Here is a 25623-nt window from a genome sequence, read left to right as displayed (position 1 = left end):
TTTTGGTCAAAATTAGTAAACTTTATTTCAATGTCAAAAAATAACAGACAAAGGCAGCTTAAGCTTTGTTCTTCCAGATCAGATGTGTGACCCAATGCAGGAACTAGCCTTCCGAAGTTAAAATGCCTGTCAGCCCAATCAGGTCACAGGTAAACAGAGATCTTCATGGTGGAGCCAGGCAGGGAACTGGCAGGGTAACAAAACCCTGCAGCTGGGTCAGTGAGTCCGAGACAGCACGAGTGAGGACAAGACAAAAAGCCCATCAAAAATGGGATCCAGAACTTCCAGAGGGTTTCATCACAAGGAGTTATGTACAAGGGACCCAGGTTAGGGTCAGAGCCTGTGAGGGAAGTGACGCACAGGCCACTGAGGTTGTCTGATCCTAACCAGCTGCTGCTGCTGCACCCCGCTCACACTCAGTTCTCCTCATCGCTGTCATCTGGGCTGATGGCTGGGCTGGTGAGGCTGTAGGTGGGGCTTGTGGGGGAGTAGCCAGGAGAAGTGGGAGAGTAGGTGGAGCCCTTGGGAGAAGTGGGTGAGTAGGTGGGACTGGTGGGCGAGTACTTGGGAGAAGTGGGTGAGTAGGTAGGGCTAGTAGGGGAGTACTTGGGAGAGGTCGGGGTGTAGACTGGAGAGGTTGGTGAGTACGTAGGAGAGGTTGGTGAGTATTTTGGAGTGGTGGGTGAGTAAGTGGGGCTGGTGGGAGAATACTTGGGAGAAGTAGGTGAATATTTCGGGCTTGTAGGTGAGTATTTGGGAGAAGTTGGGGTATACTCTGGTGAGCTGGGACTGTAGGAAGGACTCGTTGGGGTATACTTGGGTGAAGTAGGGCTGTAGCTTGGCGAGCTGGGGCTGTAGCTTGGTGAGCTCGGTGTGTAGGTTGGAGACTGTGGTGTGTATCGTGGGCTCGAGGGGGAGTAGCTCGGTGAGGTGGGGGAGTAACTGGGTGAGGTTGGGGAATAGCTTGGAGAGGTCGGGCTGTAGTTAGGGCTGGTAGGTGTATAGTTTGGACTAGTAGGTGAGTAGCTGGGTGAGGTTGGGCTGTAGCTGGGCGAGGTTGGGGTATAGTTAGGACTAGTTGGAGAATAGTTAGGGCTGGTGGGTGAATAACTTGGGGAAGTTGGTGAGTAACTTGGAGAAGTTGGTGAGTAGCTCGGAGATGTCGGGGAGTAACTGGGGGAGGTGGGAGAATAGCTTGGGGAAGTTGGTGAGTAGCTGGGAGACGTCGGGGAGTAGCTAGGAGATGTCGGCGAATAGCTGGGAGAAGTTGGAGAGTAGCTAGGTGATGTTGGTGAATAGCTCGGAGATGTTGGGGAGTAGCTCGGAGAGGTCGGGGAGTAGGAAGGAGAGGTCGGGGAGTAGGATGGAGAAGTTGGGGAATAGCTCGGAGAGGTGGGCGAGTAGCTAGGGGACGTAGGGCTGTAGTTGGGACTGGTTGGAGAGTAAGATGGAGAGGTTGGGGAGTAGGAAGGTGAAGTAGGGGAGTATGAGGGGCTCTGGGGTGTATAGCCCCCAGGGGAACGTGGCTCATATGCTGGTGACGTTGGTGAGTAGCTGGGAGACATAGCACCACCTGTAGGAAAAGACAAAAAGGGAGAGAGTGGTGGAGGCCACCCCCCCACAGAAACAAGGAGGAAGTAGGAAATGGTGTAGCAACTCACCTGGTGAGGGGATATATGGGCTTGAGGGTCCAGGGGAGCCTGGAGAGCCTGGTGTGGGGGACCATGCAGGGGAGTAACCTGGGCTGAAGCCACTGGCGTCAGACGCAGCACTGGGAGAGAAGCCAGCTGCTCCTGGGGTCATCCCGCTCCCTGAAGAAAGAACAGTGGATCAGCTGGAGGTCAAGCACATCTCTTTGCCCAGCCTCTGAACCCATGAAATCCAATGCTTCTCTTCCTGGACTAGGCTACTCACCAACACTTGGGGACCAGGCACCATAGGCTGGAGTTGCACCCTGATTCCAGGGTGTCATTGCAGGAGATATTCCTCCCATCGGACTGGGTGCAGAGCCAAAGAACATCCCAGTAGCTGCAAAGAAGCCCAGAGTGAATTATGAGGAACAGCACTCAGAACTAATGGCACGCTCCCTTCTATGTCTACCCTCACGCATGCCCCACAGAGCTGGCTAGTTCTATACAGCTGAAGCCCTCAGACTCACGTCCAGCGGCCCCCAGGCCAGGGATATTGGTGGGGATTTCCATGCCGTATTTGCACTTCTCAGCATCAAGCAGGAGGTCAAAACAGCCAGTACCAGCTGGAGCAAGCTGGCCCAGCATAATATTCTCAGAGACTCCCTTCATGGGGTCACTCTCCCCATGTGCAGCTGCTTCCATAAGGACATCCACCTGAACAACCAGAAGAGACATCAATCCCCTAACCAAAGCACCATCATGGGTTGTTCATCATCACAGCCCAACCATCAACAGTGGAGGGCAGTGCCAATGGCCTGCACATTCACTCCTGAGAGAGACAAGCTCTCTTCTTTCAATCTACTCAGAAATTGCCTTTACTGCCTGGGACATGGCTAATCTCAGTACTTGGGGGATAGAAAAAGAAGGATTTTTGTGAGTTCAAAGCCAGGCAAGTCTACACAGTGAGTTCCAGCTAGGGCTACACAGTAAGACCCTGCCCCTCACATACACAAATGATGATAAAATAGAACTGTCATTAGTAGCTGGGCATGATGACTCATGCTTAGCCTTCAGAGAGCTTTAGTGTCAGGGCAAGGGTTACTGAGGATTACTGAGAGTTTAAGGCTAGGAAAGGCTACGTAGTGAAGTCCTATCTCTAAAAACCGGGAGTAGGGGGCTGCGCAGAAGGTTGTTATTACCGTTTCCTCAAAGGAGCATTTCATGAGCGGTCCAGTGTCCTGGCGGTTGACACCATGACGAGTGATGGCCATCAAATGGCCACGGCATGTCATAGTGTCACACAGGAGAGCCAAATGCCGATAATTGACATAAGAACCATCAAAGGAAATGACGTGGTAAAGTTCTCGTTCTAGGGCCTTCCGTACAGCTTCAATGCCCAGTACCTGCCAGAGTGGAGAGGAAGAGTCAAACCAAGTTAGCTCTATTCATCTCCGTTATCCCGTCATTACCCAGATCGGCAGGGAGGATATGGGGCAGGAGGATATCCAGACAGAAAGCACATGCCCGTGGGCTCACCGTGAAGATCTCCACAATATCATTGGACGTGGTGCGCACAGGGTCTACATCCTTCTCACTCAGCACCCGCATAAGGCTCACACCATCCGTCTCCAAGATCCATTCTTGCAGGGCCTTGAATTCTCCATCCTCTGTGATGATGATCTTCTTCTTGTTGTCTGTCTGAGGTAAGTGCATGTATACCTGTAGAGACAAAGCAAGCTCCAGTCAGCTTGAGCGAGGCTACAAGTAGGCTGGCAGTTGGCCACAGAGTAGAACAGATGCTGACCTTGCTGATCTGCTCGATACCCTGCAGGGTCATATCTGTCAGCATGTTGGACTCAATGCACCGCAGGAAAACATCGTCATCCATCTTATCCACCACCTCTTCCTCCTGCAACAGAAGTGAGGTCAGTAAGCCCAGCACCTTTCATGTCTTCCTTGGTCCTTCCTCAAACTACAATCTGCCAAGAAAGAACTGCTTCCTTGCCTTCACTAAGACTCTTAGCTTTTATGACATTTATATATTTTCACTTTATGTTTATGAGTGTTTTGTTGGCATGCATGTCTGTGTACAATATGTGTGCCTGGTGCTGGGAATTAAAACTGGGTCCTATGTAAGGATTAAGAATTACTAATTACTTAATTACTAAGCTAGGTGGTGTAATTAATACACCTTTAATTCCAGCACTTGGGAGGCAAAGGCAGGCGAATTTCTAAGAGTTCCAAGACAGCCAGGGCCACACAGAGAAACTCTGTCTTAAAAAAACAAACAAGCGGGCTGGAGAGATGTCTCAGTGGTTAAGAGCACTGCCTGCTCTTCCAGAGGTCCTGAGTTCAATTCCCAGCAACCACATGGTGGCTCACAACCATCTGTAATGGGATCCGATGCCCTCTTCTGGTGTGTCTGAAGACAGCTACAGTGTTCTCACATACATAAAAAAATAAGTAAATAAATCTTAAAAACAAAACACTAAAAATAAAAAAACCCAAACAAGCAAAAAAGTGTCTTCTTGCCAGGCAGTGGTGGCGCACACCTTTAGTGCCAGCACTTGGGAGGCGGAGGCAGAGGCAGGCAGATTTCTAAGTTCTAGGCCAGCCTGGTCTACAGAGTGAGTTCCAGGACTTCTAGGGCTACACAGAGAAACCCTGTCTCAAGGGGGGTAGGGGGAGTCTTCTTAGCTGCTGAGCCACCTCTTCAGTCCCTAGCCTCCCTCTTTTTTTTTTGGTTTTTGGAGACAGGGTTTCTCTGTGTAGCCCTGGCTGTCCTGGAACTCACTCTGTAGACCAGGCTGGCCTCGAACTCAGAAATCCGCCTGCCTCTGCCTCCCAAGTGCTGGGATTAAAGGTGTGCGCCACCACCGGCCAGCCGCCTCCCTCTTTTTAAGGATTTGTTTTCAAACAGGATCTCATGTAGCTGAGGATAAATTGGTTCTCCTGCACCCCATCCCAAGCCCTGCAATTAGAAGTGTACACACAACAGAAGAGACACTACACCCTACAACCAAAATGCATTTTCCACTTTTTAAAAGTGTTTTTAATTAAACTAATTGTGCTGGGATTAACAGCTGTACTTTTCTTAAGAAGAGTTTCATTTGTGTGTGGGTGTGTTATCTGCATGTGTAACTATGTACTACATGTATGCAGTGCCCAAGAGAGGCCAGAAGAGGGCACCAGAGTCTCTCTGTAAACCAGTACCAGCGTACTGGGAGTAACTGAACTTGAATCCTCTGGAAAAACAGCCAGAGTTCTTAACAACAGAGTCATCTCTGAAACCCCTATATGCACACACACAAATATGGAAGTCACAGACCTCATAGTAAGAGTTCATCATCTCTCTTTTAACCATATAGGTCCTGGGACTCAAACTCTGGCCATTAGAATTGGCAGCAAGCGCTTCTGCCTGCATAGTCCGTTTTGAGAGCCACAGTGTCCACTTGTGGATAATGGAAATGGAGTATAATCTGTCAAGATCTGCTACTACTTTCATAACCGTTCTCTCCACACCAGGTATTGTAAAGCACACCTACAATCCCAGTGACTGGGAGACGATGGCAGAAGATCAAGAGGCTGAGACCAGAAACATGAGTTAGCACCGAGGAGCCCTCAAGTGGCTAGAGAGATGGCTCAGTGACTAAGAACATTTGCTGCCCTTTCAGAGGATTTGGTTCCCAGCACCTACATGGTGTCTCACAATCATCTATAACTCCAGTGCCAGGTGATACACAGCCTCTTCAGACCTCCAAGGGCACAATGGATCAGTTCTGGTTGGCCTGGAACTCAACAGCTACAAATGCCTCTATCCCTTGAGTACTGCCAAACAAAACCAAACCTAAAACTCTTGCTGTACTTATACAAATAAATATCAGGCCAATATGAAAACTTGATTGTTCTAATTAAGTGAACTTATTGTAACTGTTTTGACCCTCCCAAATGCTGAGATACAGGCATGCCCGCTTATTGTTTCAAAGACTTTTTACTTATAATTTGGACTTTCCCTCCTTTACCTACCCAGCTACAACTCTCTTTAAAGTAATTCTTTCTATTCTCCCACCTTCTTGACTTAAATAGCTAAGATGAGAACCATCCAACTGCAGATGGCACACACTTGCAATCACAGCACTACACCTGATTCTATTATATTTCCCCCGGTTCCCCATTTACCTCTTGCATCTTGTTTTCATCACTGTTCATAATGCGGATACGAAGGACCAACTTCTCTGCATTATCGTCATTGAAGATACAATTCAAATCATCGCCAAAACCTGGTACGAACAGTAAGACCCATGAGAAAGAACACATTTAACAGACTGTCTGTAACCTCAGTGTTGGGCAGGAGGAGACAGAGACAGGTGAATAGATCCTAGAGACTCACTGGTCATCCAGCCCAGAGAACACAGTGGATTCCAGCAGCCAGAGTGTCAAAGCGGAAGACACACCCAATGTCAACATTTGGCTTCCAGATGTGCAAGTGTATGTATACATGCACACACCCAAACCAAACCCAAAACACGTTGGGAAGGGAAGAAGTACAGAGAGGACCTGAAGGGTTTAATGATCCTGAAAAAGACTTGCTGGGAAGCAGAGGTGTTTACAGGGGACTCGAAGGACTCCAATAAAGTGACCATGAAAGAAGTAGAAACCTAGGTGGGACATTCATGTGGGCTGTCTACTCAGCCTTACCCGCATTGATTTTTTCAGCAATCTGTTCCATGGTAAGCTTCCGGTCAGTCATGTGTTTTCGGTCCAGCTCCACACGCAGCAGCCAGGGGGATATTCGGGCCACATCAAAGTCAGGCATCTCATAGTACACATTCACCCACTCCTGATCTTCTGCCACTACTGTGCTCTGGGGGTTGGGGTCATAGTAGATGGCTGTATTGGCAGTCACCTTCCTTAATGTTGTGTGTTCCAAGCGGCAAAGAATGTCCTAGGAAGAGACAGGGACTCATGACATGGTACCCGGGGTCAGTGGGCTTTTGGCCTAGTGAAATCCTCAGAGGTATTGTCTCTTGATTCAACCTTTTCTTGCTAGGCAATCCATTATCCCAATTTTTACCTTGGCCCTTTCAGCATCTCGTGCAGATTGACCTAACAGGAAGACAGTGAGTGAAGGGGTCTTTGGCTTCTTGGAAATGTTGATAAGCTCCTTAAGTCGAGGTACACCCAGCGTCACATTCTTGGCTGACACACCAGCATAGTGGAAGGTGTTCAGGGTCATCTGAGTGGCAGGTTCTCCAAGAGACTGAGCAGCCAGAGCTCCCACCATTTCTCCAGGATGGGCCTATGGGAAAATTGGCATTAGACAAAGCCTATCTTGCAAGTCGTGGAATGAAGTTAGGGTGAGCCTATATATCTGTTAATTATAAAGAGATTTGGGGAAGATGAGTGAAGCAAAGAAAAGGACATTATTTCCTTTACAAGGGCTTCAGTTTTTAACCCATCACTCTGTATCACTCTGGGATATGCTACATACCCAGAGAAGACACTACAACATGCTAAATCCACTTTTTGTTTCTATGTGTATGAATGGTTTGCCTGTATGTCTGCTGTGCATGAATATGCTGGCCGCAGAGGTGAGAAGGTGTCAGACCCTGTGACTGGAGTTATAATTCTGAACACCATGTAGGTGCAAGGAATTGAACTCAGGTCCTTTGGAAAAGTAGCCAGTGTTCTAAACCCACAGAGCCATCTCTCCAGCCCATATCTACATTCTCCATGATGTCTATATGTGTTCATGTGTAGGCACATGTATGCCATGGCAGTGCTCTCCTTCCTTCATAGGGGTTCTGGAGACAGAACTCGGGTTTATCAGGCTTGATGGTAAGCACCTTTACCTACTGAACTATTATACCAGCTGTGCTAATCTATAGATCACTGAGGAAGATTAATCACATTTAACAACATTTGAGTTTTCTAATCCAAACATGGGGCTTGTCTTTCCAGTTAAATTTCTAGAAGTTTTATTTAATATGTATAAATCTTTGCTTGCATGGATTTACATGAATAATATTTATGGGGCTGGCATGCATGGCGTCCAAGAAGGCAACAGATCCCTGGGGTCACAGTGAAAACATGTTCCACCCCCTAAACTCCCTTTTCATTTCGTTCCTTGTTTTATTTTTTTTTTTTTTTTTTTTTTTTTGGGTTTTCGAGACAGGGTTTCTCTGTGTAGCCCTGGCTGTCCTGGAACTCACTCTGTAGACCAGGCTGGCCTCCAACTCAGAAATCCACCTGCCTCTGCCTCCCAAGTGCTGGGAATTAAAGGCGTGCGCCACCACCGCCCGGCGTACACTCTCTTTTCTACCCCTTTTATTTCCTACTTTTACTTAAATTAGACACAGAGTAGACATTCTAGGAAAAAAAAAAGACCCCAATCATGTCACAGCACTCACTTCCTCAATCAGCACAGCACTAGGATCACTTTGTATGAACATGTTTGTTTCACATAGTACAGGCAATCCCTCATTCTTAATATTGCTATGATACAATACCATTGCTATACATAGCAGGCTCGTCCTGAGTCTAGTCTGGAGACAGCAAAGCAGGTACTACTTGTGGTTAAGTCTCAAACCTGGGACAAAAGGCTGGTCTAGTTAACATACCAAGGAATGTGAGCGAAATGGGCTATTCCTAGTAATCAAAGAAGCCAATAAACAAAAAAATAAAAATCAAGGCTAAGGAGAAGTGCAATACTCACAATGGCTTGGTTGAACTTGGACTCTATCTCCCCAAGCAGCCAGTCAAAAGCCTCTCCACTTAGCCGAAACTCCTCAGCCATGCGGCGAGAGCAGAGTGTGGATCTTAGGTGGATGTTGAAGAGCAATGTGGCATTCTCCTGTGCCTGCCGACTTAGTGGGTCGTCTCCATTCACAATTACCAACTTCTTGCTCAATTCTTTGACTCCTAGGGGCCATGGAGGGACAAAGAGATGGTCAGACTAAGCCATAGCAGAGTCTACTCCTCCAGTCTAGTCCAGAAACAGAAAAGCAGGCACTACTTACAAAGACTGATCTGCCTATTTAACATATCAAAGCAGATCTGGCCTCCAGGTTTCCCAGCATCCCTCAGTCCATACCTGTTACAAGGTATGGTTGGCATACCCTTTTAGCGGAGGCTCTACCATATATAGTCCAGACATTTTGGTTACTACCCCTTTGGTACTGTTGGTCTCTTGGCTGCTGAACTCTCTTGGCTCCCCTCTCTCTCCTTACATGGCTCAGGGTCATGACCACTGGACTTGCCCAGATGTGTCTGCCTCTGGCTATACTCTCCCTTTATCTTCAACAAATGTTCTCCTCCATCATACCCAGGTGGTTGTGTCCTTTCATTTTTATTTCTTTTTTTTTTTTCTATTTGCTTACCCTCTACCACTTTGATGGGGTGCAGGTCAGAGGGAAGGCGAGGATTGATGTGGAAGATTTTCTGAGCATTCCAGATCATCCGCAGAAGGTTACATGGGAGGACCACCTGAGGGAGGAGGATTAATGGGAGGACTATCCATTAGAATGACAGCTCCACAGCAGGACCCCTCTAGTCTAGCACTTCTCATTTCTATGTACCTTGCTGTCACCAGTTGGGAAGATGACCCTGAGTACTTCCCGATCTTCACGCATCCGTTCAAATTCCCGTTCCAGCTCATTCTGGATGTGGGCATTGCTCAGCACATCCTTTACAAGGTCTTCCTGAAGAGTGCGCCGCAGGGCCCTCTCATTTGTATAATCAAAACGAAACCTAGAGGTGACAAGGGGGTGAAATCAGGGGACAGGGGACAAATGGGCTCTGTGTTTCCACCCCACTAAGGCACACTGTGAGGTTTCCAAACATGAACAGACCACTAGGAACAGGGACAGCTAATGGGACATAGGGACAGATTTCTTTTTCTTTTTTTTTCTTTTCTTTTTTTTTTTTTTTGGTTTTTGGAGACAGGGTTTCTCAGTGTAGCCCTGGCTGTCCTGGAACTCACTCTGTAGACCAGGCTGGCCTCGAACTCAGAAATCCGCCTGCCTCTGCCTCCCCAGTGCTGCGATTAAAGGTGTGCGCCACCACCGCCCAGCAGGGACAGATTTCAAATCTGCCTCTATATCTACTCTCTCCCCTTGCAGCATCTATTTCAAATGGGTGGAGAAATGCTGGTGCTAAAAGTAAAGCCTGCTGCAAAATGTATTAGGTCGTTTTTCTAAAGGGAATACTGTAACTCAGGCAAGGCAGTAGGACCCAGAGGTATGAATCACTTGTTTTCCAGCTCTCTTACTTCTTCTCAAAAGCTTTATTAGAAGGTTTAAGTGTAGCCAGATTCTGGAACTCAACGCTCTCGCCGGCCAGGCCGTCCTCTCCATAGCGCAGCTGTACCACCTGGTTAATGGAGTTCCTCACCGTTGCATCATATTTCACCATCACCGACTCCATGGATTTTATCAGCCTTCGCTGAATATACCCTGGAAAAGGGAGTTAATTGAAAGATCTGAGGCAAAAGCATGACAAAGCTCAAAGATGCAGACACCAAAATGCACCTTGGGGAAACTTTAGACCGAGAATCCCCACTCCCATCTCCACAAGGGCTGAGAAAAGGCCTCACCAGTCTCAGCAGTCTTAACAGCTGTGTCAATGAGACCTTCTCGTCCTCCCATGGCATGGAAGAAGAACTCAGTGGGTGTGAGACCAGCCAAGTATGAATTTTCTACAAAGCCTCGGCTCTCAGGTCCATAATCATCCTTGATAAAGTGAGGTAGAGTCCGATGCTTAAATCCAAATGGGATCCGCTTGCCCTCCACGTTCTGCTGCCCGACAACAGCAATGACCTAAGGGGTGAAAAAGGCTGCATATCATTTTCCCTTGCATTAAAAGTATGAATTTACGACAGAAATAGTAGTGCATGCCTGAAACCTAAAGTTGGAAAGAGGAGGCAGAAAGATTCCAAGTTCACACTCAACCTGGGCTACACAACAAAACCATGTTTTTTTTTACTTACATTTCTTTGTTTGGTTTTTCGGGACAGGGTTTCTCCGTGTAGCCCTGGCTGTCCCGGAACTCACTCTGTAGACCAGGCTGGCCTCGAACTCAGAAACCCACTTGCCTCTGCCTCCCCAGTGCTGAGATTAAAGCGTTGTGCCACCACACTGCCTGGCTTCTTCTTCTTCTTCTTCTTTTTTTTTTTGGTGTTACATTTCAAATGTTATCTTTCCTGGTTTCCTGGTTTCCCCTCCGGAAACCCCCATCCCATCCTCCTTCCCACTTCTATGAGAGTGCTCCCTCACACACCCACCAACTCCCACTAAAAAAGGCCTTTCACTTGTTTCAAGCCTCAACACTGCAACAGTAGTAGTGGTGAAGAACTAACTGCCTGCTATATTTCCCATCTTTCCTCACACCAAACCATGAACACACCATCCTTCTTCCAGACTCTGGTGTAGGCCACATATCTGGGAAAATGAAGGTTCTTACCTGGGAGATGTTGATCTTGGAACCTTTAGCTCCAGACACCACCATAGACTTGAAGTTGTTATATTCAGAGAGGGATTTCTGTGCAGAGGAGCCAGTTTTGTCTCGAGCATCATTGAGAATACGATTCACTTGGTTCTCAAATGTCTGACGCAATGTGTTTCCTGGGGTGGGTTCTAGCTCATTGTTATGAGCCTTTTCAATGACCTGGAGACAGATTTTCATTGACACATTTGAGTCACTATTCCCCTTTAAGTTCAAACCCCTAAGATGCTCTTCTCTGCCCAGCCTTCCCTCACCTCTATTACATCCTGTTTAGCCTTCTTAATAGTGTTCTGAATGTCCTGGTAAGTCTTGGAATCTGCAATGGAGTCCCCAATGCCAATGGTATGACCTAGGGAGAAACAAAAAACATTAGCAACACTCATTTTGACTCCTAGGCAATCTAGGACGACAGTGTGAACAAATAAAGGATAAATAGTAAGTGAGGAAAAGAAGATCCCCATATGATTTGGAAGTGCTTGCTATACTGACCCTCGATGAGAAGCCAGTTGTTAATGACAGTCTGAATGTTGGAGTAGAAGAGGCGGGTGATGTCATGACCCATCTCTAGGTAGGAGATGTGGACCAGAGAGCCTGCTGAGGTGCCCAGAGACTTCTTACAAAGGATGCCCATGATAAGCTCCCCATTCTCCACTACCACCTGTGGACAAACACTTACTCAGATTTCTGTTCTTATTCCCATGTTCAAATCCTGTATATACCCAAAAGCCAAGCCTTACTTTGGTGTCCCCAGGAGAGATGTGCTTGTAAGGACCACTGTCTTCATCATCAGGATGGGTGCTGTGGGTGCGGATACAATTGATGTGACCAGGTATGATGAGGGAGAAGATCTGCTTGCCTGTCCACAAGGGCCGGGGCTTGAGGATAGCTGGCTGTGGGACCTTGCCATCCCAGGTGGACAGGAACATTAAGAGGTTCATCACTTCACCCTGAGAGGTAAACAGCAGGAATAGAAAGTAAAGCGGGGGGAAGAGTTTCATTATCTCAGAAATATTTGGAAGACTGCCCTGCCTAATAAAGTACGCCAGATTTTGGAAGCAAAAGGATGCTAGAAGTGTCTTTCAAATTTTTAGTTAAATATAAAATATTATAATAGTAAGATATTATTTTTCTTTTAATAATAAGAAAATAAAAATATAGAAGTGATAAAATAAAAATTTAACAAGGACATACTTTCTCTCCTTTATTTTACAGATAATACATGAAATTGAAGAAAAAACTCTGTATCTTCCTTTCCTGGCTCTTTCACATTCAGACCCTTTTGCCCACCAAGACCAGTTTCCATTTGGATCACACACCCGCTCCAGGAAGACATCTCTCTTAGTGAATTTGCGTACTGCCGTGAGTGTGTCTTGCACAATACCCATGACAGGTCGATTGCTCTGGGGGGTGACAATCATTCGAGGCACCATGGCCAACTCTTGGATCTCCGCCCGTGTCTCCAGAGACTGTGGCAGGTGCAAATTCATCTCATCTCCATCAAAGTCTGCATTGTATGGAGTTGTCACACTGTAGCCAAACAGAGAAAGGCGGCAGAGTTGGGACTATGTCTTCAGTGACATATAATGAAATTGTCTGACAGGTTCCCATCTCAGCCTGATTCCCTCAGGCAGAGAACTAACCTAAGATTCAATCGAAAAGTAGACCAGGGGAGGATGCGGACCCGATGCCCCATCATGGACATTTTGTGCAAAGTTGGCTGACGATTGAAGATAACAATGTCCCCGTCACACATGTGCCGTTCCACCTAGAGAGGTGAGGTACAGAGAAGGGCTCAGTGAAGGAGGCACACTAAGAATGCAATGACGGTGGACCCAGGCTCTTGTAGACTGGGGATGATACTGCGATGCTTTTTCACTGTTATTTCACTTTCAAACATTCCCTTTGCATGGCCCTGGTCCAACATCAGGTTACTAAGGATAATAGAATGTAGTAACCACAAACATCCATGAAGCTCTCTCCCCTGCCACATACATGCTGACAAGGGCTGATGTAACCTCACTTTGACATCAGAGTCTGGCAGCACAACTGGTTCAGCAGAACCCTTTAAAACAAAAGGCACCCACTGTCATAGTGGCATACACTAGCACTAGGGAACTAAGGCAAGAGGCTCATGAATTCCAAGCCCACTATTTATAGGTTACCCTGGGGTATATGATGAAAACCAGTTTCAAACAAAATCCCCACAACACTCTGACCGCCACGCCCCCAAAATAACCAACCACTCAACAAGCTTAAATTTAGGCCAGCCTCCATTCTACAGGAGGCTTCCTGTTCTGGTGACTAAGAATGATCATGGCCTATTACATGCCTTATAGCCAGTCTGCAGGTGAAGGTCGCTGGGCTTAGGATGAAAACGTAAGTCAATTCGATCACCATTGTCTCGGATGATGTACTTGGCCCCTGGATACTGGCTGTTTCCCCTGCGTACTAATTCCTGAAGTCTAGGAAGGAAAGAAGTATGAAATGAGCAAAATACTCCCCAAAACTCACCCATTCCCACCTTCATCCCAAACCCCAAGAGGATGCCAAACTTATTAACTTCAGTGTCTTCCTGCTTCATTCCAAGTTCTCTCTTCCAGATGAGGAAGGCACACGTCTGAGAACATGTGCCCCTCTGCCTGCCTTGGCCACTATGGACAAGGTTTATAGATTAAAGCACACCTGTCAATGTTGAAGGGTGTGACAATCTCTGCAAAGGTCATGTTGGCAGCAATGGAGCGGGGAACACCAACTTGGTCAATGGATAGGTTAGGGTCAGGGGTGATGACAGTGCGGGCTGAGAAGTCCACTCGCTTGCCCATTAGATTCCCTCGAACCCGTCCTTCCTTGCCCTTCAACCGTTGCTTCAGGGACTTGAGGGGACGGCCAGATTTCTGCATGGCCTATAAGAAAACATAGGAAGGGGCACCCAGGTAGTCAGCGCTGGGCTCTCCTCCAGAGTTCTGCTGCCTCATGCTGGCCCCCACCCTGGCTCCAACCCATAAGGGCAGGAGTGTGCAGACGCACACGGGGTAAGCCGGGCAGTTCATTGTCCACCATGGTGGCCACATGGAACTGGAGAAGTTTCACATCTTCTGCGATGACATGGGCAGCTGCACCATTCTGCTCATTCCGCCGCAGCTGATTGTTGATCTTCACAATGTCAGCCAGTTTGTGAGTCAGATCATCCTGAAGTAAAAGTCAGCATCATCACAGTCAGACTACCACTGACCAGAGTGCTCAGCACCCGTGTCAAGTATACAGTCACACTTTCTTTTCATCCCACCATGAGAAACCATGTTAAGGGTATCTTTAAGGTTACACACTATCAAGTGGCAAAATATCATCAAACTCAGATTACCCCACCTGGCCCTTTACACACGTTACACCTAAGTGTATTTAAAAGCATTCTCTAATCACACGCTCCTTCCCCCAGATACCAATCGAAGATTCTTAGTGCAGCTTACCTGGTTCCGAGCAGAACCCTGCATCACCACAGCGGGCCGCACAGAGAGAGGAGGCACAGGCAACACTGTGACAATCATCCACTCAGGCCGGGCATAGCGAGGCTCCATGCCCAGCACAAAACACTCCTCATCTGAGATGCGTTTGAAGATTTCATGCACTCGTTCTGGACTCAGCAAGATCTTCTTCTCCTGAGAGTCCTCATTAACATGTTTCCATTCAGCATACAACTCTAGGCCAGAGCGCCGGATCCGGGGCTGATACCGCCCACAGCCACCATGGCCCTTCCAAAGAGAGAAGAACCATTAGAAGCTAGCACAAGGCCATTCCTGCCACACCAGGCAATATAGTCCACAGTTGTGTGTGATTTCACAAGATTTTCTACAGCCACTTTCCCATAGTCTTAGCAAGTTCCTGTCACCTTCTCTTTGGTCAGATCCTCATCCCCCTCAGGCTGCTCCACACCAAACTTGTTGTCCATCTCCTCTCCACCTTCACAGATGTTTTTGCCCTTGCAAAGGTCATAGACATGCGTAAGCCGTTTCTTGGGCTGCCCCTTAGATTTGGCCAAGATGTCCTTAATCTTTGGGTTGTTCTGGGGGAAAAAATAGAGCAGGGTCAATTGGAGCTGTTTCCCCATCCGGCCCCAGCTAACAACCATCTTCCCAGACTAGGGACCAATGCCCTACTCACAGAATCTACAAGCAGTTTGGAGCAGAAGAAGCAGACACAGCGCAAAACCTTCATTGTCTTTACCAGGAAGCCCACATGAAACACAGGCTTGGCCAGTTCGATGTGGCCAAAGTGGCCAGGACACTCGGTCATGTTTCCTATGGAAAGACATACCAGACACTTTCTTCAAAGTTCCTACTGACTCTAAAGACCAGAGTTCTTTGTTTGTTTCTGAGACAGGGTTTCTGTGTAGTTAGTTCTGGCTGTCTCAGAAACTTGTCTGTAACCAGGCTGGCATAGAACTCAGAAATTTGCCTCCCTTTGCCTCCAAGTGCTAGGATCAAAGACATAAACCATCAATGCTAGGCTAAGACACTAGGTTTTTAGGTATCCATACATTCCTGACTTTAAGAACCTACAACTATGCCCTTAGAGAGTCCTCTAACCCCAGCACTTACCTGCACATGTTTGGCAGCGGCCAGTCCGCTCAATCACCCCCTGCCGTGGATCCATTAGTCCCCCAAGTTTGGGGCGACCTCCCTCTGTTGTTTCTGGGTATTTGATACCACCCTCTGTCACAGACATCCGCTTCTGCAGAAACGAAAAGCCAGTACCAACTAAGTAGGATTCCCAGTGTGCAGAGCTGAAGAGTTCTGTAATAAGGCCTAAGAAAAATTCAAACCACTGGTTTAACCAGGTATGAAATGGGAATGTTAGCATAGTTAAAACTCTAGAATACTAAACTTGAGTAACACATCCCAAAAGTATGTTCCAGCCAGCCACTGTGTATACATGAGGGGTAGAGGGTGAATTGACATGTATTCCAACAGAATATGAGTCTTGGCTCTATATCTACCTTTAGTGTTGAGACAAGTCTTGCTATGTAGTTCATGCTAGCCTCAAACTCAAAATCCTCCTGCTTCTTTCTTTCATAAGCTAAGGCTGCACAAGCACCACCTTGCCTCTAGCTAGTACTAGAATCCCAACTATCTCTCCAGGTTAAATTCTATATCACTATATTATCAGTAAGACTTAACATAAAAAAGATGGAAAGAGGTTGAGTATAGAGTCAAAACCAAAATACTATTTTTTTTCTTCTCCCAAGCTGAAATCAGGCCAATGACTATCAGAGTCCCTGGAGAATCTCTCTGTACCTGCAATATGGCTGAGAGACTTATCTACCAACTCTTAACTTCAGCTCCTGAAAAGGAACAGGCACTTGGAGACTTAGTCTCCTCTCTTAACCCCTATCTTTGCCACTTACTCCTCCTTCTTCGGGCCTAAACTGCCTGAACACTTTGATATCCACGTGGAACTTTACTGTAAGCAAGGACACAGCCTGGCAGAGCAGAAATGAATAGCTGAAGTCCTAAGAAAGATGGAGCCAGGACTCAATGGGTCAATTCAGTGAAGAGAACTAGAGGAGCTCAGAAGATATGATCTTCCTTTTCATCTGAATATACAGGGGAGGAGGATGTAGACCTGGGGTCTACAAATCCAGGGCCTCAAGCATGCTAAGGTGGTCAAGGCTTTCTTGACTATCTTCTCGAACACAATGAAAGGCTGACTTTCAAATTAATCAGGTTTTGCTCCACCAGATTCTAGAGGTATAAAGCTCAAAGAAGTTAATAAAGGCTTCATTGAGTGTTAACTCTAAGATATGGACAAATTTTGTTCCTCTAATCCTAACCATTGACCTCCTAAGAATGAATCCTTACCTCTTTGATACTAGAAACTTGATGTCTCATCAAGTTATTTACCCAAGCCTTCAGTCTCAAATAGTCAACAGAAACAGAACCCAATACACTCTAGTCCTAAACATAGGGTTATTCTACTCTCCTATACTATAGCAGAAACAATGATATATAATTTTTTTTGAGACAGAACCTCACTAAGTAGCCCTGGCTTCCCCTAAACTCAGAGATCTGCTATCCTCTGTCTCCAGAGTACTGGGATAATTAAAAGCATGCACCACCATGACCAGCTCATTCATTTATTTTTTATTTTTTAAGACTTTATTTTTATTTATATGAGTACTGTAGCTGTCTTCAGACACATCAGAAGAGGGCATCAGATCCCATTACAGATGATTGTGAGCCACCACGTGGTTGCTGGGAATTGAACTCAGGACCTCTGGAAGAACAGTCAGTGCTCTTAACTGCCGAGCCATCTCTCCAGCCCTCATTCATTTATCGAGTGCCTACCAGATAAACCGCAAGTTCTTTCTCAACAGCCATCTGTTAGATCTGTTAAGCCATCTAAGACTTGCCACTAAGGAAAGGACTAGGAAGAACTAAGGAAAGAAGGTCTCTCCAGTGTCAAACCAATAATCCTATAACAAGGATCTGAAGGATCTGATCAGCTACTCTTGGGGAGAAACCAAAAGTCTAAAGGTACAGGCTGAAGAGGTTCTAAAAACCCAAAACTGGTTGTATCTGGTGGCACATACCATTATTTCCAGCACTCAGGAGGCAGAGTCAGGCAGAACTTTTTGAGTTCCGTGTCAATTAGAGTTTCATGGCTAGTTGTGTCTCAACAAAACAATACCTGCCTCAACACCACACAAATAGGTAAATAAATTCAATCAAGATGATATGACTCAGAAGACAGGCCTAGGGTGGGGCTAAATTACTAGGCTGGACCCTCACCAGCTTCTCTATGTTACATGAAGAGGATTTTGCTCACTATGAAATGCAAAACCACAGAAGCAGACAAGAATCTGGCCACTGGTATACACAGTACATAGGAGCCTAAGAAAGTACACTAAAACATTCCACCTCTCTCTGCCCAGTCAATACTCACCAAGCTTCACCCTTCTAACTGACTAATTCTATTTCCAAACATCCCGAGACTAGTCCAGAGGCTCTCCTTGCAGCAGGCACAAATGCATAAATGGAAGGACTACTCCACCAAAGATTTAACAAATGGTAGTTTGGGATTATTCACTAATTTAACCCTTAACCAAACACTGGTTCTTACTACCTACAGGATATTCTTGGTGTGTGTGTGCGTGTCACAGGCTGGCTTTTCTTTTGTATGTTACCCCAGGTCACAGGAAAAAACCACAAATAACAACAACAACAAACAAACAGCCTGCTCTACAAGCTCATGAATACTCTACTCTCTCTCTTTCATCTGCCTTTTCATCAAACCACACAAGGTCCTGTCCTTATATCCTTGACCTTCAACTCACTTTACAGCTCTATCTGCTACATTCTCTCACCGTACACATTTATACTTCTACTACAGCAAGTTACCTCAAAGTTCCTCCAGTCGTATCCTGTTACACAGACTGAGTAAACTTATTCGGTGACTCAGCCCAGAGGACTTTTCTAATTCCTCTTTTTAAATTTATTTTTTATTTTTATCTTTTTAAGCTTTGAGGGCATACTGTTCATCATGGAAACAAAGGCATAGTGGCAAGAGTGTGAAGTGGCTGTCACATAGTGTCTGCAGTCAGGAAGAAGTGCCAGAAGTCTTGGCTCAATCTGATAGTCTTATCTTAGTCTCCAGACTTACCCATACTAGCAAAGTTCTGCTAAGCACAACTTTATTTGCTTATATATCTGTTATTCCCACTTGACTATAATCCTTTTTGTTTGTTTTTTTGTTTTGTATTTTTTTGAGACAGGGTTTCTCTGTGTAGCCCTGGCTGTCCTGGAACTCACTCTGTAGACCAGGCTACCCTTGAACTCAGAAATCCACCTGCCTCTGCCTCCCAAGTGCTGGGATTAAAGGTGTGCACCACCACTGCCCGGCCTTTTGACTATAATCCTTGAGGTACAGACCATGATACATACACATACATACACACACACACACACACACACACACACACACCCTCAATGGCTAGTATACACAACCAGAAAATGGTTAAATATACTGGTGGACTGTGGGAAACCAGATCCTTATTAGATCATAAATTAATTTTAAGACAAAGATAATCTCATTCATTAGTGTAACTCATACTACCCACTTCAAAGAGTATATGAATGACTGAGGATATATAGTTTGGTGGTACAATGTATGTTTAGCATGTGTGAGGGTTATATGCCAGGTCCCCCTCCCCCCGCCAAGTCAGACACACAAACACACAGACACCACACAATACTAACTTTCCTAGTCAGACACACAAACACACACACCACACAATACTAACTTTCCTAGCTCCCCACCCAACTCAATCATTCCCTGTAACAGCATTTTTCTTTTTCTTTGTAAAGTTTCATTGTGTAGCCCTAAATATTTAGGAACTAGCAGTGTAGACCAGGACAGCCTTGTACTTACTTACAAACACTGCAACCACGTCTGGTAGACTTTTTTTTTTTAATGTATTTTCATGTGTTTGAGTGTTCTACTGCATGTATGCCTGGTACCACAGAAGGCCAGAAAAGGGCACTGGACTCCCTGGAACTGGAGTTAGGGTGTTATAAACTGCCATGTAGGTGCTGGGAGAAGCCAAAGTCCAGAAGCTAGTGCTCTTTACCACTGAGCCATCTGTGTAGCCCTATGGCAACATACATTCTTTTTAAAAATTTAATTTTATGTTATGAGTATGCATGTCCTGTGTGTAGGTATGTGTCTATGAATGCAGGTGTCCTCGGAGTCAGAGGCATCAGATGCCCTTAGAGCTAGAGTTATAGGTAGTGTGAGTCACTAATGTGGGTTCTGAGAATAAACTCAGGCCCTCTGCAAGGCCAGCATATGCTCTTAACCTCTGAGCCATCTCTCTAGTCCTAGCAGCAGACATTTTGCCAATTCAGAGTCACCTGTAACTCAATTTCTACCCCAAGACTTGAACGTCTCACAGAAAGGCCCTTACTACCCATCTTCCTACCCAAACTAAAACTATGTAATTCCCTCAAAAATAGGCTCTCACACTGAACCTGGAGTTCACCAATGTGGCTATACTAACTAGCCAGAAAGCCCCAGAGATCTTCCTATTTATTTCCTCACCGCTGGGATTATGGGAGCACACTTCTACACCTGGGTTTTTACATGGCTATACTGAAACTCAGGCCTTATGTTTAAGCACACAACTGGTTCTTTGCCATCTCCCCAGTCCTAAGTGCTGTATCTTTTAAAAAGGGGTAAAAGGTAGGCATAATGGCCCCATGCTTGGTATCCTAGCACTCATGCAAAATGAGCCCAAGTGTGAGGCAAGCCTGGGTTATGTAATGTATTCTGGATTAGCCAGAACTGTATAGTGAGACCAAGTCTCAAAAACAAAACAAACAACCCAAAAAACACCTCATTTTGCATATTGTTAAGTAACTTTTTCTCTTATCTGTTCACAACACCTATAAAAAAGATCCATCCACTAAGAAAACTCAAACTTAAAAATATTTGTCTTAGCCAGGCAGTGGTGGCGCACGCCTTTAATTCCCAGCACTTGGGAGGCAGAGGCAGGTGGATTTCTGAGTTCGAGGCCAGCCTGGTCTACAGAGTGAGTTCCAGGACAGCCAGGGCTACACGGAGAAACCCTGTCTCAAAAAACAAAAATAAAAAAACAAAAACAACAACAATAACAACAAAAAACAAACAGAAAAAACCTGTTAGGTACTGTTCAACTTCTTAATCTCTCAATCCTTGGTTAACAGCACCCTGATTTCATGCTCCAAATCTACTAGTCCTTAGCAATTGCTAAAATTGCAACTTTGTGATCTAGGTACAGTGGCATCTGCCTGTAAGCCCAGAACTCAGATACAAACACTGTCTCAAAAAACATAAAAGCTAGAGAGCTGACTCAGTGCTTAAGAACACTTATTACAGATCTGAGTGTGGTGGCAAACTCCTTTAATCTCAGCAGGTAAATCTCTGAGTGAAAGGCCAGCCTGGTCTACAAAGCAAGTTCCACAACAGCCAGGGCCACAAAGAGAACCCTTATCTCAAAAAAATCCAAACCAAACTAAACCAAACCCTCCAAAACCAAACAACGACAAAACCAAACAACGACAAAACACACACATACTGCTCTTGCAGACAATTAGAGGTGGGTTCTCTACAGAGAAACCCTGTCTCCAAAAACAAAACAAAAACAAACAAACAAAAAAAGAGGTAGGTTCTCAGCACCTGTGTTTGGTGGCTCACAACTACCTGTAATGTTCTAGCTCCAGGTGTCTAACACTGTTTCAGACTCCCACTCATACATGCACATATGCACACATACACACCAAATCTTTTTATTTTGTATGTTTTTGTAAACATCTTGAATACAGCTCCAGGGGATAAGATGCCCCTGATCTCTGTAAGCACCTCCACCCTTTCCCACACATACTTAAATAAAACTACAAAAAAAGAAAAAGCAAGCAAGCCAAACCACCCCCCCCCAAAAAAATTCAGCTTCACAAATATATGTCATTCAAAGGGATCCAGCGCCATCTAATGTTGAAACTGAGCCATGTGCAACTAGTAGAGTACAAAGCACCTATGCTTCTCTCCAGAGTACAGAATACCCTGTGCCCCTGTGACTTTGTTAGAGTGCTTCAAATGTGACAACAGTTTGAGAACACTGGCTTTAGACTATAGGACAAGGATAGTCTTGTTCTTCTCTAAAGATAGGGCCTAAGTTATTCAACAAGGGTTCCTATTAGTAAATATTTAGGTGACTTATAACTGTCATTTTCAAATAATGTTAAAACTTATTTACTCAAATAATTTTGATTACATGCCAGTCATCACGAGGAACTACTTGGAAAGCTGAGTAACAGCATTCTATAGATAACACAAAGTCAAGAAAATTAATCCTCCAACAGTGACAAGCTACTGAAGTAAAACAAACGGTAGGGGCTATAGAATGAAGGATGCTATTTAAATGGTCAGAGTAGACATCTAAATATAGAACACACTGACACGAAGAACAGGCAATAAGGTCTGGGCAATATTATTCTAAGAGACTGATTAAATAGCCCCTGAAGCAAAAATAAACTTGCAGTGTTCAAAGGTAGCAGATCAGAACTGCAAAGGAAAGCAAGAAGGGCTAGAGAGATGGCAGAGTGGTTAAAAGCACTTGTTGCTCTTGCAGAGGACCCAGGTTTGATTCCCAGCACCTACATGGTAGCTCACTACCTTCTGGAACTCCAGTTTCAGGGGACCCAATGCCCTCTTCTGACTCTTAGGCACCAGGCACACATATGATGTACATACATGCATGCTGGCAAAACATTAATACTCATAAAATAAATAAATCTAAAAAATATTTTTAAGTTTTTCTTTGATTTACCAGGAGACTGGTAATAAGATGGAGGGAGGCAAGGGTAGAATTTCAAGGAGTCTGGATCCTCCTGAGAGGATCCCGCAACATGAAACAACCATGATGAAAAGATCTCTACAACTACAGGAAGACTGAGGCAGGACTACTGTAGAACAGAGGTCAGCGGGTAGGTACTGTAGTAAAGGTAAAAGTAAAAGCTGGCCAGGCACTGGTGGCAGCACAAGGGAGGCAGATCTCTGTGAGTTTGAGGCTAGCCTGGTCTACAGTGCCAAGTTCCAGGGCTATACAGAGAAACCCTATATCAATTTAAAAAATGAAAAAAATTCTTGGTATGGTGCTGGGTCAAGAGATGCATATATTAAAGACTGAATGGTCTCCAAAAAACTAACCAATTTATTCTTCTATCAATAATGCACGAGGACGCCCATTTTCTCATTATTTTTGCTATCAGATTAAGAAACTGTTTTTACTTATCAGGAAACCTTTTTTTTAAAGTTGAGGACTGAAGGGAGAACCTTAGTGTCCCTAGCACTGAGCCATTCCCCAATCCTTTCTTAGGAAACCAAATCATTAACTGATGAATACTTGCTTTACTGCTGCCAACTGCATACTCACAACCCTTATCCAGTTTTCTATAATGTAGAATCCTTTTGTTTGTTTTTATTTTAGATATAATCTCACTATATGTAGCCTGGGCCTGCCTGGAACTCAGAGATCCTCTTCTTCTAGACTGCTGGAATTAAAGGTGTGCACCACCATGCCTGGCCCTAATTCCTTTTTGTGTGTTCTTTTCTTTGCCTATATTGTATGTCCACACACCAAGTGCATACAGTGTCCATAGAATTAGGAGGTGTCAGATCCCCTAGAACTGGAGTTACAAATGGTTGTGAGCGGCCACTGGGTCTTGTGAATTGAACCTGGGTTCTCTACAAGAGCAAAATGTGCTCTTAACTGCTGAGCCGTATAAATCTTTTTATTTTATTTTTAATTTGTTAAAGGAAAAAATATCTAAGTAAGTCAGGTGTGGTGGTACATGCTTATGCTCTCAGCACTCAGAAAGATAAGGTAGAAGAATCACCATTTCAGGGTAGCCTGAACTGAATAGGAAGATTCTGTTTCAAAATACCAAGAGCTTCAAATTCATGTAGCAAAGTGGTCAGATAACTTGCCTAGCATGCACAAAGCTGACCTTCAGTCTTAGCAAAAACTGAAAAATTCAGCCTGGTCTATGAGTTCCAGGATAGCCAGTGCTACATAAAGAGACCCTGCTTCAAAATCAAAACAGAAACAAATAAAGAGGAACAAATAACCACCCCCCAAATCAAACCATCTATCACAGTACAAATTGTTTCCCAATTTACTTACTTTAGTTCTGTTGATAGAGACTCTGATAAAAGTGGCTCATGTCAATACAATGCTTAGCTTATTGTAGGCTCACTAGAAAATTTACCTTTATTTATTAATGTAAGGTTTGTCCTCTGATATCAGCTCCCCCAAAAGCCTGTATTTTCTTAATGTTTTATTACTTTAATTATCTGGATTTTGTGTTGGTCTGTGAGATCTTGGATGTCCAGAAACCTGATGTAGTTTTTTTTTTCTTTGAGTTCTGCTATAGTTGAGCCCTTACCCCAACAGAACTGTCTCAGTCTAGAAACAGCTATTTAATTCCACTCTCTCTATTCTGTTAGTTCAGGAAGAAGTCCAAGTCTCCAAAAGCAATCCCTTGTCTATCCTCACCCACTTCATTCAAATCAGCTCTTTATGGAGCTACTGTACATGCCTGTGTATAAAAACTATTGTCATGTTTATAATTACCCAGTAGTTTCCTCCTGAAAACAGAAATTCTGATTCTTCAGAGAGTAATTTACAATATTCCAAGCTTCTTAGCACACTCTCCTCACCCACTAACCCCTGCCCCAACACTGGCTCTTCAGTCTCTAGAATACAAATTTATTTCTCTCTCAGTTTCATAACACTAGTTTCCTCCACCTAAAAAATAGGCTCAGTGACTGGAGTAACGTCACCTCCCCTGGCATGTCTTCCAAACCCTGACACCGTTCAATTCAGTGACTTTTTACAGTATTATCTCATTTTGCTTTAATCTAGGCACGTAACTGAAATTATTTTTGCTCATTCTTTTTGTCCTTATGCTATCTTCTCTGCTGTTTTTCCCACAGTGTTTTAGAAGGTAGAGTTTTTGTTATTATTGTGCAACTGTGTTCCTAGTGCCTGGTGACTGTCACATAGCAGGGTGCTCAATATTTATGAAAGGAGAAAAACTTGGGAATCCACTTCCTGTACAACTTTCAACTCTGTCTCGTTGAACCGCAGCAACGCTCAAGTATGGAATCATCTTCTCTGTCCAGCCAAGCACTCATCTCAGACATAGCATTACGCTTGTTTACGTCCTGGCATAATTTAACTTTGGGAAGCTGAAGGCTGAACCCCGCACAACGCCAGCGTCATTGACCCATCCTCCCAGAGGATCAGCCAAAGGCATCGGAGAGAGAAGGGCGGAGCAGCTTACCAACTCATCCGGACTCAGGACTCCGAACTGCACTCTCTTGATGGTGCGCAGCGGGCATGCGCTGTCCCCGGAGGGGGGGCCACCCCCGTGCATGGTGAGGCAGGCGCGCTGCGCAGGCGCAAATCTCGCTACAAAAAGCCTGCGCCACCGCCGCCTAAGTGCTCAGAACCCGTCCGGGCGGCCACCAGGAAAGACCTCCCGGAATAGGGAGGGAGAGGCCGGAGGAGGGAAAGGTGGGGGAGGGGGGGAAGGGGAAAGGCAGAGAAACGAGAAGGGCCGAAAGCCTTTTCTCCCTTTCCGGAGATTCGTCGGCTCCCAAAAAGGAAACAAAAGAAGGCAGGAAAGGAGGAGGTTTTGGGAGGGAGGAAGAAGAAAAGGGGTAACGAATAAATAAGTAACCGGGATCCTGAACGGCAGAGGTTACGGCAGTTTGTCTCTCCCCCTTCCGGGAGCCACCTTCTTCTCCAACCGTCCTGGTCGCGCTCTCGGCGCTTCTGAGGAGAGAACTGGCTGAATGACGCCCTTTATAGATTCGCCCTTGTGTCCCGCCCCTTCCTTTCCCGCCCTCCCTTGCGCTACGGGGCCGCCCGTCCCGGCCTACACGGAGCGCGCGC

The 25623-nt window shown here is 45.4% G+C and overlaps 1 protein-coding gene across 1 annotated transcript; it reads right to left on the bottom strand.

Annotated features, from left to right (window-relative positions):
- Polr2a (RNA polymerase II subunit A) lies at positions 1-25623 on the bottom strand. The gene is made up of 29 exons (XM_034504946.1): positions 25010-25623; positions 15728-15860; positions 15291-15427; positions 15019-15192; positions 14600-14881; positions 14160-14321; positions 13815-14035; positions 13462-13594; positions 12773-12897; positions 12449-12659; positions 11870-12079; positions 11622-11790; positions 11387-11481; positions 11091-11294; positions 10225-10447; positions 9901-10084; positions 9209-9380; positions 9011-9116; positions 8347-8552; positions 6706-6930; positions 6330-6576; positions 5811-5911; positions 3436-3540; positions 3168-3350; positions 2831-3034; positions 2159-2345; positions 1915-2028; positions 1662-1811; positions 1-1573 (listed from the first exon to the last, which is right to left on the bottom strand). The coding sequence occupies exons 1-29, from the start codon at positions 25100-25102 to the stop codon at positions 417-419; spliced, it is 5913 nt and encodes a 1970-aa protein (XP_034360837.1). The 5' UTR covers positions 25103-25623; the 3' UTR covers positions 1-416.

This window comes from Arvicanthis niloticus, chromosome 6 (assembly GCF_011762505.2).
Source record: "Arvicanthis niloticus isolate mArvNil1 chromosome 6, mArvNil1.pat.X, whole genome shotgun sequence".
NCBI classification, from domain to species: Eukaryota; Metazoa; Chordata; class Mammalia; order Rodentia; family Muridae; genus Arvicanthis; species Arvicanthis niloticus.
Note: the sequence above shows the minus strand (reverse complement) of the source record. Positions and strands in the feature narration are given on the sequence as shown.

Excerpts from the sequence above, each read along its gene's own strand:
- Polr2a (XM_034504946.1), bottom strand. The coding sequence starts at position 25,102 with ATGCACGGGGGTGGCCCCCCCTCCGGGGACAGCGCATGCCCGCTGCGC. Across the intron at positions 9,117-9,208 it reads TCCCAACTGGTGACAGCAAG|GTGGTCCTCCCATGTAACCT; the intron begins GTACATAGAAAT and ends CTCCTCCCTCAG. Across the intron at positions 6,931-8,346 it reads CCAAGTTCAACCAAGCCATT|GCCCATCCTGGAGAAATGGT; the intron begins GTGAGTATTGCA and ends ATTTTCCCATAG.